This window comes from Tarenaya hassleriana, unplaced genomic scaffold (genome assembly GCF_000463585.1).
Source record: "Tarenaya hassleriana unplaced genomic scaffold, ASM46358v1 Cleome32, whole genome shotgun sequence".
In the NCBI taxonomy this organism is placed as follows: Eukaryota; Viridiplantae; Streptophyta; class Magnoliopsida; order Brassicales; family Cleomaceae; genus Tarenaya; species Tarenaya hassleriana.
Window position 1 is genome coordinate 1,151,169 of NW_010966372.1, and position 16,384 is coordinate 1,167,552.

The 16,384-nt window shown below is 39.8% G+C and overlaps 5 protein-coding genes across 11 annotated transcripts; 1 reads left to right on the plus strand and 4 right to left on the minus strand.

Annotated features, from left to right (window-relative positions):
• Positions 1-374: 374 nt before the first annotated feature.
• LOC104821018 (cystathionine gamma-synthase 1, chloroplastic-like) lies at positions 375-4,171 on the minus strand. Of its 2 annotated transcripts, XM_010551732.2 has the most exons (12): positions 3,615-4,113; positions 3,300-3,403; positions 3,003-3,076; positions 2,738-2,906; positions 2,501-2,560; positions 2,186-2,389; positions 2,015-2,101; positions 1,806-1,913; positions 1,543-1,638; positions 1,338-1,456; positions 1,111-1,245; positions 375-614 (listed from the first exon to the last, which is right to left on the minus strand). In XM_010551732.2, exons 1-11 carry the CDS (start codon positions 4,111-4,113, stop codon positions 1,122-1,124), a joined length of 1,644 nt encoding a protein of 547 aa, XP_010550034.1. In that variant the 3' UTR covers positions 375-614; positions 1,111-1,121. The 2 variants fall into 2 exon arrangements, with proteins under 2 accessions (XP_010550034.1, XP_010550033.1); XM_010551731.2 differs by lacking the exon at positions 375-614 and having other exon boundaries at positions 918-1,245; positions 3,615-4,171.
• A 1,495-nt stretch (positions 4,172-5,666) lies between these two features.
• LOC104821019 lies at positions 5,667-6,811 on the minus strand. The gene is made up of 3 exons (XM_010551733.2): positions 6,668-6,811; positions 6,520-6,585; positions 5,667-5,968 (listed from the first exon to the last, which is right to left on the minus strand). The coding sequence occupies exons 1-3, from the start codon at positions 6,713-6,715 to the stop codon at positions 5,921-5,923; spliced, it is 162 nt and encodes a 53-aa protein (XP_010550035.1). The 5' UTR covers positions 6,716-6,811; the 3' UTR covers positions 5,667-5,920.
• Positions 6,812-7,346: 535 nt separating this feature from the next.
• LOC104821021 (pentatricopeptide repeat-containing protein At5g15300) lies at positions 7,347-9,474 on the plus strand. 2 transcript variants are annotated; one of them, XM_010551734.1, is made up of 3 exons: positions 7,347-9,060; positions 9,184-9,255; positions 9,385-9,474. In XM_010551734.1, exon 1 carries the CDS (start codon positions 7,363-7,365, stop codon positions 9,013-9,015), a length of 1,653 nt encoding a protein of 550 aa, XP_010550036.1. In that variant the 5' UTR covers positions 7,347-7,362; the 3' UTR covers positions 9,016-9,060; positions 9,184-9,255; positions 9,385-9,474. The 2 variants fall into 2 exon arrangements, with proteins under 2 accessions (XP_010550036.1, XP_010550037.1); XM_010551735.1 differs by having other exon boundaries at positions 7,347-9,051.
• A 149-nt stretch (positions 9,475-9,623) lies between these two features.
• LOC104821022 (casparian strip membrane protein 5-like) lies at positions 9,624-10,693 on the minus strand. The gene is made up of 3 exons (XM_010551736.1): positions 10,226-10,693; positions 9,971-10,094; positions 9,624-9,859 (listed from the first exon to the last, which is right to left on the minus strand). The coding sequence occupies exons 1-3, from the start codon at positions 10,444-10,446 to the stop codon at positions 9,641-9,643; spliced, it is 564 nt and encodes a 187-aa protein (XP_010550038.1). The 5' UTR covers positions 10,447-10,693; the 3' UTR covers positions 9,624-9,640.
• Positions 10,694-11,994: 1,301 nt separating this feature from the next.
• On the minus strand, positions 11,995-16,166 carry LOC104821023 (KH domain-containing protein HEN4). Of its 5 annotated transcripts, none has more exons than XM_010551743.1 (8): positions 16,011-16,165; positions 14,988-15,591; positions 14,422-14,847; positions 14,070-14,327; positions 13,712-13,969; positions 13,384-13,451; positions 13,147-13,212; positions 12,402-12,486 (listed from the first exon to the last, which is right to left on the minus strand). In XM_010551743.1, the coding sequence occupies exons 2-7, from the start codon at positions 15,567-15,569 to the stop codon at positions 13,164-13,166; spliced, it is 1,641 nt and encodes a 546-aa protein (XP_010550045.1). In that variant the 5' UTR covers positions 15,570-15,591; positions 16,011-16,165; the 3' UTR covers positions 12,402-12,486; positions 13,147-13,163. The 5 variants fall into 5 exon arrangements, with proteins under 5 accessions (XP_010550040.1, XP_010550045.1, XP_010550042.1 ...); XM_010551740.1 differs by having other exon boundaries at positions 12,448-12,535; XM_010551741.1 differs by lacking the exon at positions 12,402-12,486 and adding an exon at positions 12,602-12,974.
• Between the last annotated feature and the right edge of the window lie 218 nt (positions 16,167-16,384).

A 16,384-nucleotide genomic window follows, 5' to 3' on the forward strand; every position in this document is an offset into this window, starting at 1 on the left:
GAGAGAAAGCAGAGAATCTGAAGGAAAGAGGAGAGAGAGAGAATCTAACGAAATGGACGTGGATGGCTCCGCTTAAGTACTGAGCATAGACGTCTCCTTTTTCTATCCTTTTCCTTCGATTTATATATATTTCATTGTTCTTGAATTATTTTTTTTTTTTTTTTTTTGATAAAATAATTATTTTATTTTTTGACAAAATGTTCTTGAAAATCTTTCAGATCCTTTTTTTTACAAAGCATCTACCTTCCAATCAAAATGTTCTTGATAGGTTTGATTTTAAAATCTATGAGATTATTTGGTCCGATAATGTAATCATGTATCACAAAACTATAAATAAAGAGAGGAATAAATAGAATGGATTATAGACAAACGGGGATGATGGACGTCGCTGATTCTATTTGATTTTATCTATAATTAATTTCCCCAACTTGTCTTTGATTTTATTATCATTTATATATTACATATATACACACACGAGTAGAGGTGTATGCAGCTCCCAAATGATTTTTTTTTGTGTTACTCATTAAATTCACCTAACGTGGCTCTTGAAGAACCGGCCGTCCACCCTTAGATTAGCCTTAGAGGGCTCGCAATGGCCAATTCCATGCAGAAACCTATTAAAAACAACGTATCTATCACATGCATTAATAGAAAAAAACGAGATTTAAGATTCCTCGCCCTGTGGGGTAAAGATTCTTTTATTGACGATGTACAGATTCAAAAGAGAACTAGATCCACTTTTATTTTATATATTATCTTCCGAATCAGAAAGAATCACTAAACCCTAATTAGCTTAATCAATGTACTAATAAAACCTAACGGAGAATCTCTGAAACACGCTCTAATTATTGATTGCGCTCTAGTGTGCGTGTGTGTGTATATATATATATATATATATATATATATATATATGTATGTATACATATGAGTGCTATTACGTTTTGGAAAAAAGAGACAGAAATCACATTATTGATCATAAAGTCCATGATTGATCAGAAAAATGACAAACTTCCAGAGCAGAAATGCCACAGGAACATATCTCAGCGTTTTCAGACACGACTGGGGTTGGAACCAAACTGGCAGATAGTGAAGGTGACAGTGAGACATCACCTCGTTTCAGTTCAGATGGAATCGAGAGCGTGAATAACGTCGGCCTTGACGTCCTCAAAGTCTTCAACTCCGAAACTGAAGCGAACCAAGTTGTCCTTTATTCCGTACTTGAGCCTCTCCTCTTGCGTCAGATCCCTATCCAGTTCCCATCACCCCATTATATATATATATATATTCACCTTCCTTAACGAGAAGTCACATAACAAACAAGGGGGGATCATATTTACCAGTAGGACATTATGGCGGGTTGGTCCACAATGCTCTCGCAGCCACCGAATGACGGTGCTATGTACGGTATCTTCAGAGCATCCACAAACTTGATCGTTTTCTCAATGTCTCCATCGACCTTACATGGACATGGACAGGAGAAGAAATGAGTTCCAAATTACTTGTCTAGAGGATTGAAGCAAGTTCCATAGGATGATACTTTACCTCAAAACTAACCACACCGCCAAAACCAGTCATTTGTTTCTTGGCGATATCATGCTCGGGATGACTAGGCAGACCCGGATAATACACACGACTCACCTGCACAGTGCACATGTATCTGCTGTTTCAGCCCCAACTACGAAAAACTCTTGCACATCGAGATAAGGTGTCTCAATATCTCTGTGCCAATTGCCATCTCTTGTAATTTATTTTTTTTTTTAAGTTACAGCTGAATCTATTGATGTGCTGAGAGAGGTGATATATACCTTGGGATGTGCCTCTAAAATTTCGGCCATCCTCAAAGCAGTAGAATTCTGTTGCTGTACACGAAGATGCATAGTCTTCATGCCTCGGATGATTAGGTATGCAGCATTCTGTTGTTAACAAGGGGCCCACAGTGTTATAATAGCCTATTTTATGAAATACACGATGAAAGACAGAAAGATGAACATGTAAGGGGATCGGGCTTTTTCACCGGATTAAGTGTTCCCCCCAACACATGATGCAAATTGCGAACTTCTGAAACCAACTTCAACGAACCACTGATGCATCCAGCAAGAACCTGACGATAACAAGGAAATGTAACTTTTACTATCTCCACAACAGCCGAGGCTCTTATACTCATAATTCTGCCTGATGTACTCACATCATTGTGGCCTCCGATATATTTTGTAGCAGAGTGCACGACAAGATCAGCACCAAGGGCAAGGGCCTTCTGATTGAGAGCTGTAGCAAAAGTACCGTCAATGCAGACCAGAGTTCCTTTTCTGCGGCATATTTCCGAAACTAACTTGATGTCAACGCATCTAAGGAAGGGATTGGTTGGGGACTCGGTGAAGAACAGAGAAACCTGCAGAAATTTACAATGCCAATTCAATGGATAGTGAATATATATATGTGTATACTGTTTCCACTTTTACTGACCAATGAATGTGTACAGAGAACATAAGAATTAACTGACCTTGTGCTCATTCACTGCAGCTTCAAGCCCCACGATGTCAGCAGGATCAATAACAGTGACCTATGCACATCAACACGAGGTTAAAGAACTCCATTTTCCAGACAGAAGCTAAAGCCAAGTTAACAGCACTAGACCCTCAAGGATTAGTTGTCTATTCCCTTGAAAAGGGTCCCTGTTGGTTCTACTCTACATGTTCAATATACAGAGAAACTTGGGGATTAAGGAAACGACTGATACCGTGATCCCCAACTTAGGAAGAAAAGTCTCCATGAATATCCTTGTCTTCCTGTAACAATCTGTTGTCGTCACAACGTGTCCACCAGCAGGAACCAAAGCCAACAACATGACAGTACTCGCACACATCCCAGATGCCAGAATCAAGGTTGATTCAGCCCCCTCCAGTGCACTGCAAAACATGAAGATATATATGTATAGCATCAAGAACAGTAAAACAATCCTCGTGGTAAACGCAGATGAAAGAGCATAAGACATCAACACAAACCTTATCTTCTCTTCTAGTACCACAGTCGTTGGGTTTCCATAACGACCATACTCAAAGCTTACATGGCGTTTCTCCTACAAGAATCAGAATTTTAAGGCAATAACAGACACAAGTCAGCAGCCCTGTAAGAAAGACCACTATTCCTCCAATCTTTCATGGAGTCTACCTAACTGAAGATCAAATGAGCAATTACAATAACCGTAACCAATCAGCGGGTTATTCCATCCATTTAGCTCAGAGCAGCATTAAAACTCGTAATTCAGGCAAAATATAGAGGAAATGGTATAGTCCCTGTACCTTGAAGTCAATAAGCTCAGCAGTTTTCTTGAAGAAGTAGGCAGATGTGTTGACAACGGGGGTAGTGATAGCATCCGTGACTATTCCACGACCTAATCTTTCACCTGTGTAAGACATACACCCACTATCTCAAAAAATGCACAAACATCAACGACAAATATCTCAGATGATCCATAACAAAAGATCAAATTTAAGAAGCAAATGAACAAATTGGACGCATATATGAATCAAGCAATTCGAAAAGACTTATTGCTCAGACGCAGCAGGAAACGACAACAGAGAAAAAGGGAAGAAAAATGCACCCAGTACGCGTACCTGCATGAACAGTAAGGCTCCCATCGGAGCTCAAAAACGGAGGTTTCAAATCGGGCAAACTCTCCAGCTGTACACTACCTACATCCCTAATTCCCTCGGCCACCACATCCTCCGTTTCAACGGGAGTCACGGCGGGAGCGGAGGCGGCGGCGGACGCAGCGGCTACGGGAGCAGTCGCAGGCGCAGGCGCCGCAGAGGGCAAACCAGAGGCAGGGTTGTTGGACCACTTAGCCGCGACGATCTGAGCCACACCGATATTGCTGCAGTTGCGTCGAGCCTTGGTGCTCAGTTGGCGGACGAAATTGGGCGGGAACCTCAAGATCACGGAAAAGATTCCGCCGGCGCCGGTGAAGGAGGAGGCGGTCGCAGAGAGGTTGACACGGCGGCGAGAGGAGCCCCCGAGGGGAGCTCCAGAGAGATCCGGATCGGAACGGCATTGGAAGCCGGAGGGAGCGACGGAGGAGAAGATCGTAGAGCACTGGAACGATGAGACGGCCATTTTCAAGTACGGACACTTCTCTCCCTCTCGCTCTGGTTTTCTGTATCGGGAATGGGAAGGGTCCAAAGGGGCGGCTTTAAAGAGGCCGAAACAGCTCTACCGGAAAAAAAAAACAGAGAGAGACAAAAAAAAAAAAGCAGACTGCTTGTCGTTTTTATTTGGTTCGATGGATCAACCTCGGGTTAATTTATTTAATTTCTCTGCTACAGTTCTGTATTAACTTATTTTTATATAATTTTTTTTCGTATTTACACATGAAAATAATTTCATCTGGCGTAATTTTTTACCTCGAGGGTAGAAATTAGGGATGAAAGTTTCGGAAATCAATTCGATATCGGGACGGAAATGTATCGGTTTATTTTTTTTGCTTTTACAACCAAACAGTTTTATACTAGATTCGATTCGATTTCGGTTTTTATTGAAAAAAGATAGATTTTATTTTAAAAATTTTAGTTTTTCAAAATTTTAAAAGTTTTGATTCGGTTCGGTTTTGAAAAATTCGGTTTTCTAAAAAAATACCATTTGAGAATTTAAAACGGTTCGCATAAAAAAAAATCATATTTTTCAAATTGGTTCGATTCGATTTTGAAAAACCGAAGACCCACCTAATAGAAATATTGCTTTTGTGGGTCGATGATGAAGCGATCACCAATTACCACCGAGTTTTGGATTTTCCTGCTCCATGCGTTTCCAACTTGTCCACTAGGACCATTATTTTCTTCCTTTGTTAGAATGCTACGAAACCGCCTTATGTGGTGGGTCCAATTCGTTTGATTAATACGTTATAAAAAATATATTTTTAATGCTAATAGCGATTGAAACCTTTCTTCAATAACACTCGTGTCACTAGCCTTGCATATAAGTAATGGAATATCCAAAGAATACGCCACATTTAAATAAAATGGGGCCACGCAACTCTATGGCGACAAGTGTGGACCAATCACCACTCAAACCTAAGCCCACTTTAAAGCAGTGGATCGAGCCAATAAGGGGAAACGAACGACAGCTTCACCACCACAAAAAATATCACAATTCCTGCTACTTGCTGGTGACTGACAGGGACAGTGATTGCCATTATTGAATACGCATTTTCACAATATGTATGAATGATATCATTGCTGTTGGAATCGAGCTTCGATATGAAATAAACAGTGCAAACCCTGTATATATGACAACAACTGAAGAATAGCGGTTAAAACCTATGTAGACCCAAATCCTGAATGGTGATTGATGCAGCATCCTTGATCCCAAATTTATTTGGAATTGACCACATGAATTCTTTGTTCCACTCATTTCGATTTTCAATTAAATCTTCCGAGATTTACAACTTCAAATCGTGGGTGGCTGACGACTTGTTCCTAAGTGAGTCTAGATCTACCCTCCCTCTCCTCTTCGATCTTATTCCTATACACTCTATTTTACTAACCGGAGCGTGTATCAGTCTATTACCCAAAAACAATGATAGCCCCCAAAAATGTAATTAATCGTGAGGCTATTTGCAAAAAAAAAATGATAAGCTTGAGCATCACCCACTTTCACACAAACCCTCCTACGAAGCAGAATGACATCAACATATCATAAACATGGGAGCAATATGATCCTAAGATTCATCATGCATCTGGGTTAAAATTACAGATGCCTATGTTTCGTCAATCATCATGCATATGGTGTTATTGGACTGCACCACATAGAGGTTATGACTCGTGCCTAAACCATGGGCAAAAGAGAATCAAGAAATTTCACCAGAAGAGCTTCAGAAGAATCAACATCTGCACGTAGAGATTTATTCCAACGGAAGAAGGGCGGTTTAATGATGAGCCTTGGCTTCGGCTTTCTTCTGTGACTTCGTCTTAATCTGCATACAGAAAGATTTCTATGTGTATTGGCGTAACATAGACAATAACACCCGACAAAATTTGTAAATGGAAATATCCAACGCCAAGAGAGTAGACAAATATGCCCAGAATATTCAGCATAAACACAAATGGTTCGGTATCATTCAGTGATCAATAACCTAAGAAATCATCATAATGGTTCGATATTTCACATTTCCTCCACATGATTCATGCCCAATCCCATCGAGCAAGAAGGTTTCAGCTTTAACAATATGGATCATGCTACGGTGAATTGGTCTCTCGGTAATTTGGAAAAAACAGTCATGGATGACGCATCAGTAAGAGGCTAAAAGTGTCTATTGCAGTCTCTCTCAATCAAACTACGAACAATATCATGAAGCCATCAGACCAAATACCGGCACGAACTCTAGAATGCAGATGAGAAAACTACATTTTCCAACATCAAATGGAGATGCAACACCTCAGATTCTAACAAAACAAGGATCCGAAACTCGGAAATTGACGGAGAACTGTTACAGATTCACGATAATTAAATGCGGGCGAACATTACCTTCAAAACCTTGAGCTTCACATTCCCGTAGATGAGACCCAACCCGAAAGCCGAAGTACGAGCCACCTGTTCGAAGCCAAAAGCGATTCGAGAAAAAAATCGAAGAAATCAAGGATACAGATCCCGAAATCGGGGAGAGATGGTTTACCAGAGCAAGAGTGCTGGTGCCGGAGTAAAGTCCCGGAAGAGGAGCCATCAATGGTTGGTATCGCTCGACTCGCCGACAGAGAAAAACCCTAGAACCAGAATCGATCGAAGCTTCAACAAATCTCAGATTCGAAACGGTGGCAAATGACTGAGCTCCTCCTCGTCGGAGATGGGCTCACTGTATTGGAAACGTTTGGGCTCATCATATGCCCATACGTTTGGGCTTTGAAGTGATTTCACTAGAGAGGCCCACCCAGTTAGAGATGCAATGGAGAGTCAAGAAAATAATATTTTCATTTTTTAGAAACAAAAAATAACACAACAAATCCACTTTTTTTTTGTAAAACAAATCACTTTTCCTTCCTTTATCAGTTTATTCTGGATTTTAAAATTATTTAAAAAATGATTATCTAAAATTAGTGTTAAACAATTTTTTTTATTGCCTGTAACTTCAATTACTGTCACAAATTATATTAATTTTTATAATAAATTAAGATTGAAGTATATAAGTAACGTGAACACCAAAATATTTTCGGAGGCAAAAAGGAATTATACCTTTACCCAAATTATATATATACATGTATATGTTATACCATAAGCAGCACGAATATCAATCACCGAACCGATAACCGGTTTACTTAACTGAACCGAATATACATACGCCGACGATTAAACCAAGACGAGAGGTAAGCAAGCATGATAAGGAAGCGAACAATCGATCGAAGCGCCAATCGCCCCCGTTCAAATCTATGGCAAAAGTGTACAAACCTCCGATCTCTGAAGCAAATTCACGCGTCTATGGTCGTGAATGGCTTCTTGTCCAATATTTCGACGGTAAGAGATCTCATTTTCTCTGCTTCCGTAGCAATTCCCGGCGCTCTCAAGTACGCCCTCCAATTGTTCGACCAAATTCCGGAACCAGATATATTCATGTGGAACACTGTGATACGTGGCTGTTCTCAGAGCTTGAAATCGGACAATGCGGTTCATTCGGTTTCCCTGTATACCCAGATGGAGGAACGTGGCGTAATTCCCGATAGGTACACGTTCACATTTATTCTAAAAGCCTGTACGAGGCTTCAGTGGAGTACTACTGGATTTGGGATTCATGGAAAGGTGGTGAGATATGGGTTTATATCAAATGCTTATGTGAGGAATACTTTGATTAACTTTCACGCCAAATGTGGCGAGTTGGATATTGCAAACGGGCTCTTTGATGATTCTGCGAAAGCTCACATTGCTGCCTGGTCTGCTTTGACCGCTGGGTATGCTGAGAGAGGGAAGTTGGTGGAAGCAAGGAGGCTTTTTGATGAAATGCCAATCAAAGATCTGGTGTCTTGGAATGTGATGATTACTTGTTATGAGAAATGCGGGGAGATGGATAAAGCAAGGGAGCTCTTTGATAATGTCCCAAAGAAAGATGTTGTGACATGGAATGTGATGATCTCAGGATATGTCCGTTGTGGGTCTCCCAAGGAAGCCCTGAATATGTTCAAGGAGATGAGGGATGTGGGTGAGCACCCAGATGAAGTGACATTACTAAATCTGTTATCTGCTTGTGCAGACTTGGGAGACTTGGAAAATGGGAAGAATCTTCACTCCTCCATTTTAGAGATGGCTTCTGTTTCAGGTTTTGGAGATGCGAGAACTCCCATCTGGAATGCACTTATTGACATGTATGCTAAGTGTGGAAGCATAGAGAGAGCAATGGAAGTCTTCAGGGGAATGAAAGATCGAGACTTGTCAACTTGGAACTCTTTGGTAGTTGGTTTGGCTCTGCACGGTCATGCGGTGGAAACAATTGACATGTTCAACGAAATGCAGAGCTCGAAAATCCGGCCCAATGAGGTTACTTTCATTGGAGTTCTAGTGGCATGCAGCCATGCAGGTAGAGTGGATGAAGGGCATCGATATTTTAGTCTCATGAGGGATGTGTATAACATTCAACCAAACATAAAGCACTATGGATGTATGGTGGACATGTTGGGACGAGCAGGACTGTTAAACGAAGCCTTTGAGTTTGCAGAATCAATGGACATTGAGCCCAATGCCACTATATGGAGAACCCTTTTAGGTGCTTGTAGGATTCATGGGAATGTAGAGTTAGGGAAGCAAGCCAATGAGAATTTGCTCAGGATGAGGAGCGATGAGAGTGGTGATTATGTGCTACTTTCCAATATATACGCTTGTAGTGGTGAGTGGGACAGAATGGAGAAAGTGAGGAAGATGTTCGATGATACAGGAGTGAAGAAACTGGCTGCTTGCAGCCTAATTGAGGGGGACAATGACAAAGCGATGCTGAAATCTTTACTCAGCTCAGAACCAAAACCAAGACATCAAATTTCTTGAGTTAAAAACAAAGCTTGCTTGCAGAAGGCTACATCTGTAAGACTGGTATTTTTGCTAACTACCTTCGAGCAGTCTTTTGAGCTAGTTGCCTAATCACTGCCTTTAAGATTATTTAGTCACCTTTAAGATTGTTTAGGTTCAAATTGATGCGAAGTTTCTTCTCTGTAGGCTGCAGTTTAAGTTCGAGCAGGTTTGCTCAAAAGTCATTTGATGATCACAGAGTCTTTGTCTCATATATAGGTAAGTTCTTGAAGTTCTATCACACACAATAAGAGGCACATACAGTTGTCTAGTTAATTAACCTCATAGATGCTTGCCTTCATTCCTGTCTTCAATTCTCTATATATAATGTATGGTTCTCAAAAACAGGCATGGACAAGATGTAAATGTCTAGAACACCAAAAAGGAGAAAGGACAAGATATCTTGTGAACAGATGATTAAACACAACTTTGATGGAGTACCACGTTACAGAGGTGACCAGAGAAAGCCACGAAAGGGATGAGACAAGAGAATCTGAACACAGATACAAAAGGATACAGATGAAAACCAAATTCCATATTTTACACACCAACCACACATTCAAACCGATAGACGGACCATATCGCTGGAAAAAGACCATAAATTTCAGGGGCGTCGGGAAAGGGTAATGGCCGATAGGAGAATGAGAAGTATGAACAGGACAACAGCTATGAAGGATCCAATCAGAGAACCAGAGATGCGCTCACAGAAAGAGTTGAACTGTTGGCAGATGGCAAACCAGTTTGTCCTGTTATTCCCTTTGTGTGCTAAGTACACTATGGCTGCTGCTGCAGATGCTCCAGAAGTCAGAAGACCCAACATTCCCTGAGACAGCATGATCAAATTGTAAGACTCTAATCTTTCATTTATCTAAATGACACTCTAATTCGATTCCATTCATTAATTCAGGAATTTCTTTTATTTGCAGAGACTCACCGCATCAAGAAAGATAAGTAGAATTCTACTGTTTTGGGCCTTGCTCTTGACGATGTGGAAGAATGAAAAACCCAGAGACACGATAAGGTAACCACTGACAACAGCGTTTGCAACCACGAAGAACCTGTTTCGAAACAAAAGAAAGGGCAACTCTTTATGGAAAAAAGAAAGGGTAACTCTTTATGTAAAACCTCGTATCAGGGTCTTTCTGCTTTAACAAAACCAGCAAAAGAGTTGTAAGAATCAAAGACATACGTCAAGGTTGGAAGATCATTGTACTCAGCACGAAACCGAATGAACTGGGTGAAGAAAGGGAGGGTTTCATTGGTGGTTCCCATGATAATGGCACTACCAATTGTGTTTAAGAAAGCTATAATCCGCAGGATGAAGTCGAATATGGCTATCCGTTTGTTCATTGCACTGCTTTGGTGGGCACCTTTGCTCCCCTCGACAATCTCTGTCTGGACAGACTTCATTCTCTCTCTTTAAAGAGTTTTTGTTTTCTTAGGAAGGAAGTTAGGGTTTGAGGTTTCTTGGGACAGAAGTATGATGATTTTGAGAGTTTGTTTGCTGCTGGATGAAGGCGAAGGAGCAACGTGTGTGTGTATATATATGCATGTGTTGGGGCATAACGCCATGCAAGAAATGGTCCAATAGAGAGTGGTTATGATAAGCTGCTTATCATTTTGTACTTGCTAAAGCTATTTTTGTTTATTTAATTATGAATGTGATTTATAAATCTTATAAATTTAATCTTGAAGTAGCATATCCATTTCTCCCATTTCAAAGAAGGTTTTTTTCCTTGGACCCACATAATAATTGGTAGAATTTTTCGCATATGAACATGGTTTTATGATATATTCATTATACTACAAGACTCCTTATATTTACATGTAAGCATTTATATAGCATATATGGGGTATATACTTCTCTCCTAATCCACCGAATGTTTCCAAATTTGGACACTTGAAATGTTGAGTGAACATGGGGAGCAGTTGAAATTATATTTAATGATAAGTTATTATATATGATGAATTGATTAATTATGTCATCCCACATGATTTGGTCTGTCATTCGAACAAACACACATTTCTTGTCCCAAAGTTTTTGCGAAACATTGGAAACTTAAAGAAGTTCCCAAGTGATTGGAGAAGGTGAACCAAGTACTTCCACGCGTCAAACACACTTCACTTGCAATGATCATTTGAACATCCAACACTACCCTTCTCCCAAGTACGTGTCGACCAAAGCAACTATATAATAAAATATAGCCGGCCAATTAACTTTATTTTAGACAATTAGCTAAAAAATAATATACCATTTTACTTTATTTCATTTCCTTAACTAGCCAACTTGTTTGTGTGGTCTTGATGGTACAAGTTAAATGTTAATCCATCTCATGAAGATTTTAATATGTTAATCAATGCAATTACCTCAAACTACGAACACAAATATTTTCGAAAACTACCATATCGAAAAAATAGTCTAATTACCATACGATGGCATAAAAAAAATATAAATCTCAGATAATTATAGACTTATTATTATTACACTTGTTATAAATATGGTGAAACTCATCAATACTATTCATACCGATATATTGTTTATATACAAATTCATATATATTATAGACTTATTATTATTACACTTGTCATAAATATGATGAAACTCGTCAATACTATTTACACCGATATACTGTTTATATACAAATTCATATATACGATTATTACTATTCATATCAACCGTATAAATCAACAGTATTTCAAAATTTCTATAAATAAATCATTTGGATTTCCGCATTTGTATTCTTTCAAGGTGGAGAGTAATAAGAAATATATTGTTCTCCATTCTACTAAAATATAGATTTCTGACTCATGGTTAACGGTCTAATATTCGAATCATTTATAATTTCTCTGTTTCATAACAATACTCGTTAAAGCAAAAATGGGGAGCGGGTTTGGGGTATGTTGGTAAATTGCCTGAAAACACATGCATTTCTTTAAATTTAGTAATTAGCCCCGGAACTTAGAAATGGAGAAGTTTACTCCACCAAGTAAACTCATTCCAGAGTATAGTGAAGTTACAAGACATCACTGTATTCCTTCACTTTCATAATCTCATTCTGTGTACAAAGACCGGACTGCATACGGCCATGGAACAGGTCAGTATTGGCAACAAAAACAAGACGGGAGTCATCCACTAAATGAATTATGTTATGTATGAAACTTAACTGTAAAAGACCGAAAACCGGTTCCAGCAAAAATAGAATTCCAGTTCCGTTACCTCTTTCTTCGGACAGCGAGAATCCCCTTCCGAACCTGAACCTGTCTTAAGGCTCTGGTACAGAAAGCATGCAGAGAACAGGCAACCAACAAACATGGCACATAGATGATCCGAGCTATGGAAACAGATAATGAACAAGTAATGATTTACCTGAAGATGTTAAACATGTAACTCTCATGCATCCCTCTGCCTGCAGATACATGTTTGTGCATGGACCCTGATGGTATAGCTTCCTGCTTCAGAGTAATAATATGTGTGGAATCACTCCCTTCAGCTTGATAACTATAAGCCACAAAGATGGAATTCAAGAGAATATACAATAACGAGATTCTCGAGACACAAGGCCCGGTCTGTGAAACCATATCCGAGGGTGGCTAAATAAAGTTTTCAAATTCATACAGAAGGGAATCATCACAATAAGCTAGGTTTTGTCGTAAAGGAAAAACGGAAATAAGACAGCAATTGAAAGACAACAGCAATACAGTCAAGGCAGCTAGATAGATAAGGTTCACTGGAGTAGAAGAGTAGAGCTCAGGCAGTTTATTTGGTTCACAGACGGAATTGGGAAGTTTTTCGAAAGGGTATTATCTCTGGCAAGTGATCTGTTCTCCTAGGAAGAAGCATCAAAGGTAGGCGACAAGTTCCTGGTTCATCTGGTCATCCTGTTTGGTGAAAGGCTTCAGGTGGAGGCAGTAGGTTGGCTTCAGGCTTCAGGATTTCACTGTTCTAGTGGGATGGGGAAAAGGCCACAAAGGTAAAAACAGTGAATCAGAATCTGGCACCGGCACATCAGATTGGGTTATGTCATGATATTGCTATTTGCTACTGTAGACTGGTGGCAGATAGCTAAGTTAAACGGTTAGGAAAAGAACACGAACCAAATTATAATCTACCTTCTTATGAATATCTCCTAGTAATCATAGCTTCTGCGCCGAGAAACAGATGAATGGCTGGATAACCTAAAAAAATATATTCTCATGATATTATAGATTGCTGACCAAGCATTGTACGTAGATTAAGTTATCGGAGAAGAAGCATCAAAAGTAATATGCAATAGTACTTCATATATGGCCACATAAAATCATTTTTAGAGTAAGAAAGAACAGGAGAGAAATGTATTATGTGCTCACCCTGAATTGCCACTGCGTCCTGATGTATAACCTCCATAAACTCCATAAGCACTACCACTACCACCAACCTGTGAAAAATGATTTCGAGAATCATTAACATTGAAAAGGAAATGCATAGCAGAAGGTTATTGAACTCCTTGGAAGAAGAACAAAGTTCCACAGGAGAAGCACTAAGAGGATTATGAATAACCCTCTAAGAAATCCCCCGCCCACCATCCTGCAACAACAGCCCGGGAACAGAACACCTCCTTCCTCTTCAAAAGTCGAACAAAAAAAAAGAAGAAATAAAAAAAAAGATCTGATAACTTCCAGGGGAGACAAAACATACCGAGGCACCATAAGATGAATAACCTTCTGCAGGCAAATCACTTGAGCCGTAACCACCTGGATAAGGATTCCCACGTCCGAGCCTTTTGCTATCTCTAGTATCATAGTCTAACCTATCAGAAGCATCTGGTGCGACAGGAACATATGGCAAGACAGGCAAAACTGCAGAAACAGCACCTTCCCTGTCAAAAATGTTGGCTCTTAATCTTGAAGTTATTTGTATGAGAGCTTCCTTGGCAACATCAAGTTCTCCAGAAATCTGAACATTAAAAAAACAGCTCCTATTAACTAAAAATAAGTGCTATAAATGTAAGAGGATAAAGCGCACCGACCGTCGGATATGATTATGACAAGTTTACCTGCACCATTTCATCATCTTCAGAAGCCACTTTCGGAAGGTTCTCCTTCCCGAGAATGCGAATATTAGCTTTGGTCATTCTTCTCATCTCAGTTATGATAGCTCCTCCTTTACCAAGCAGACAACCAATCCGTGAACTCGGCACAAGCAGACGCATGGTGAATGAGACGAGTCCAGAATCTCTTTCAACCTTTTCGCTGCACTTTGGTAGCAGCCGCATAGCAGCTTCTATAGTCGGAGAATATGCATCCTCAAAGTACTGAAGCAAACACAAGGTAGAGAAACTATCAAGGAAATAATAGCCAGATAAACTTTCCTTGCTTAAAACAACAGAAACTAAAAAGAAATCCCACCTCCCTGGTTGATATAGTTATTAGGCAATCATTTCCTTCACTTTTAGAGCTATCGACTTTAATGGTTGCTTTTGTTTCCTGCCGAAGCTGATTGATTAGAGTACCACCTTTCCCAATAACACCTCCAATGTTTTCAACTGGGCAAACTAGCCGAAGAGAGAATTCTTTTGCCGATGCCTCATTTCTCGGAGCTTGGTATATTGGGCGTGACCAGTCTCCAGCATCACTTTTGTATCCTCCATAGGAACCCATCAGTGATGCTATCCCCACAATTTGAGCACCAGCTGCTGGGCTAATGAGTGAACCAGAGGGATATAAACCAGCAGTTGCAGAAGAAAGCAAGTGCTGCGTCCGTGAGGGGTTTTCATGAAGACGAGAAGCAATCTGATGAAGAGCCTTCCTAACGATGAACACTTCTCCAGATATCTAAAAACCATTAAAAAAAAATCATAATGTGGAGAAGAAAACAATGGCTGTCATTAACTTTGCTTCAGCAAAAACTCCACAAAAGCAAAAGCATAAACTGGTTAGTGCAAAACACTTGAATGCAAATTCAGGACAAATACCTGAATGAGCTCATCTGAGCTCAAGGCACAGGGAGGCATATTTCTGTCCTTAATGATTCGAATTTGAGCACCAGTCTCACTTCGAATATTCTGAACTATTTGTCCACCTTTGCCAAGAACACATCCAATCTGGTCTGAAGGCACAAGCAGTCTGGCAGTAACTTGCTGGTCTCTTTCAGGGCTCTCTTCACCACGTAAATCCTCCGCGACAACTCTATCATGGATCCTGAACAATGCATCTTGAGCAGGAGAAATATAATTGTCACCATCTTCGAAGACATTGGTCTCATCACTAGAGCTGTAGATCGTGATTACACGTTCTTCACATCCTGGAACTGACTCCCCAATTCTTATTTTTGATTTGGTGTCAATTCTCAGCTGCTTGACGATCTCACCTCCCCTACCAATGACACTTCCGATCTTTTTCATTGGGCATAGGTAACGGTATACAGTATCATCACGATCAATTACAAAAGGGTCTCTGTCATCACCACGGTTTCTCCTTTTGCTTCCACTGTTCTCGTCATAATCAGACTGACCACGGGACCTCTTTCCATGGCTATTCCTCTGATCACCAGTCATTGTGAAATGGGGGGAGTCTTTCCTAGCAAACACATTACAGAAGAAGAAGAAGAAGAAGAAAAATCAGAACACCAATCTGATAGCAACCATCCCCTACATAGAAGCAAAATTATGCACCAAAGTATATGCTTTAGCATGCGTTAATGTAAACAACCACCATTACCTCTACTATTGCACCAAAAATGTCAAGAAACCAAAGCATGGTTTGCAAAGGGCACGCACATAAATCGGCAAAAGTATCAAGGAACATAATCAATCAACTTCCAGACAAAAAACAAAAGCATCAGATCCGAGAAAACGACAGAATTCACAACTCAAATTAACCAAACGAACAAAGTAGGAAAAATCTGACAAATAGAGCTGTCGGAACCGAAACTCATACAAGAAGAATCAAATGGAAACAAGAAATTCTGTGAATAAACGAGTAGAAACTTCGCTTACGATCCACCAAAATCTTGAATTGGAGAAAAGGGTGAATCTTCTTTCTCTTGACGAAATCGTATCTTCGGATCTGTGGGTTCAAAGGTTCTTAGGGTTCGCCACCAAACTTCGCAATTCTCGTCGTTCGTTTCAGTATATGATTGCACAACTTTTACATTTTTACTAATAAGCCTCAAACGTCTTAGTTTATTAACATTCTTTCCCCTCTATTATTACGTATTCTTTGTAGACCCCACAGGGAAGGAAGCTTTCTCGAAATTCAAATAGCAAAATGATTTCCTTTTCAGTAATTATCCTTATCCATACTCTTGGAGGTTCCAATTTATTTATATGACCAAATTCATTTAATAGACAACTCATAATTGGAGTGCACA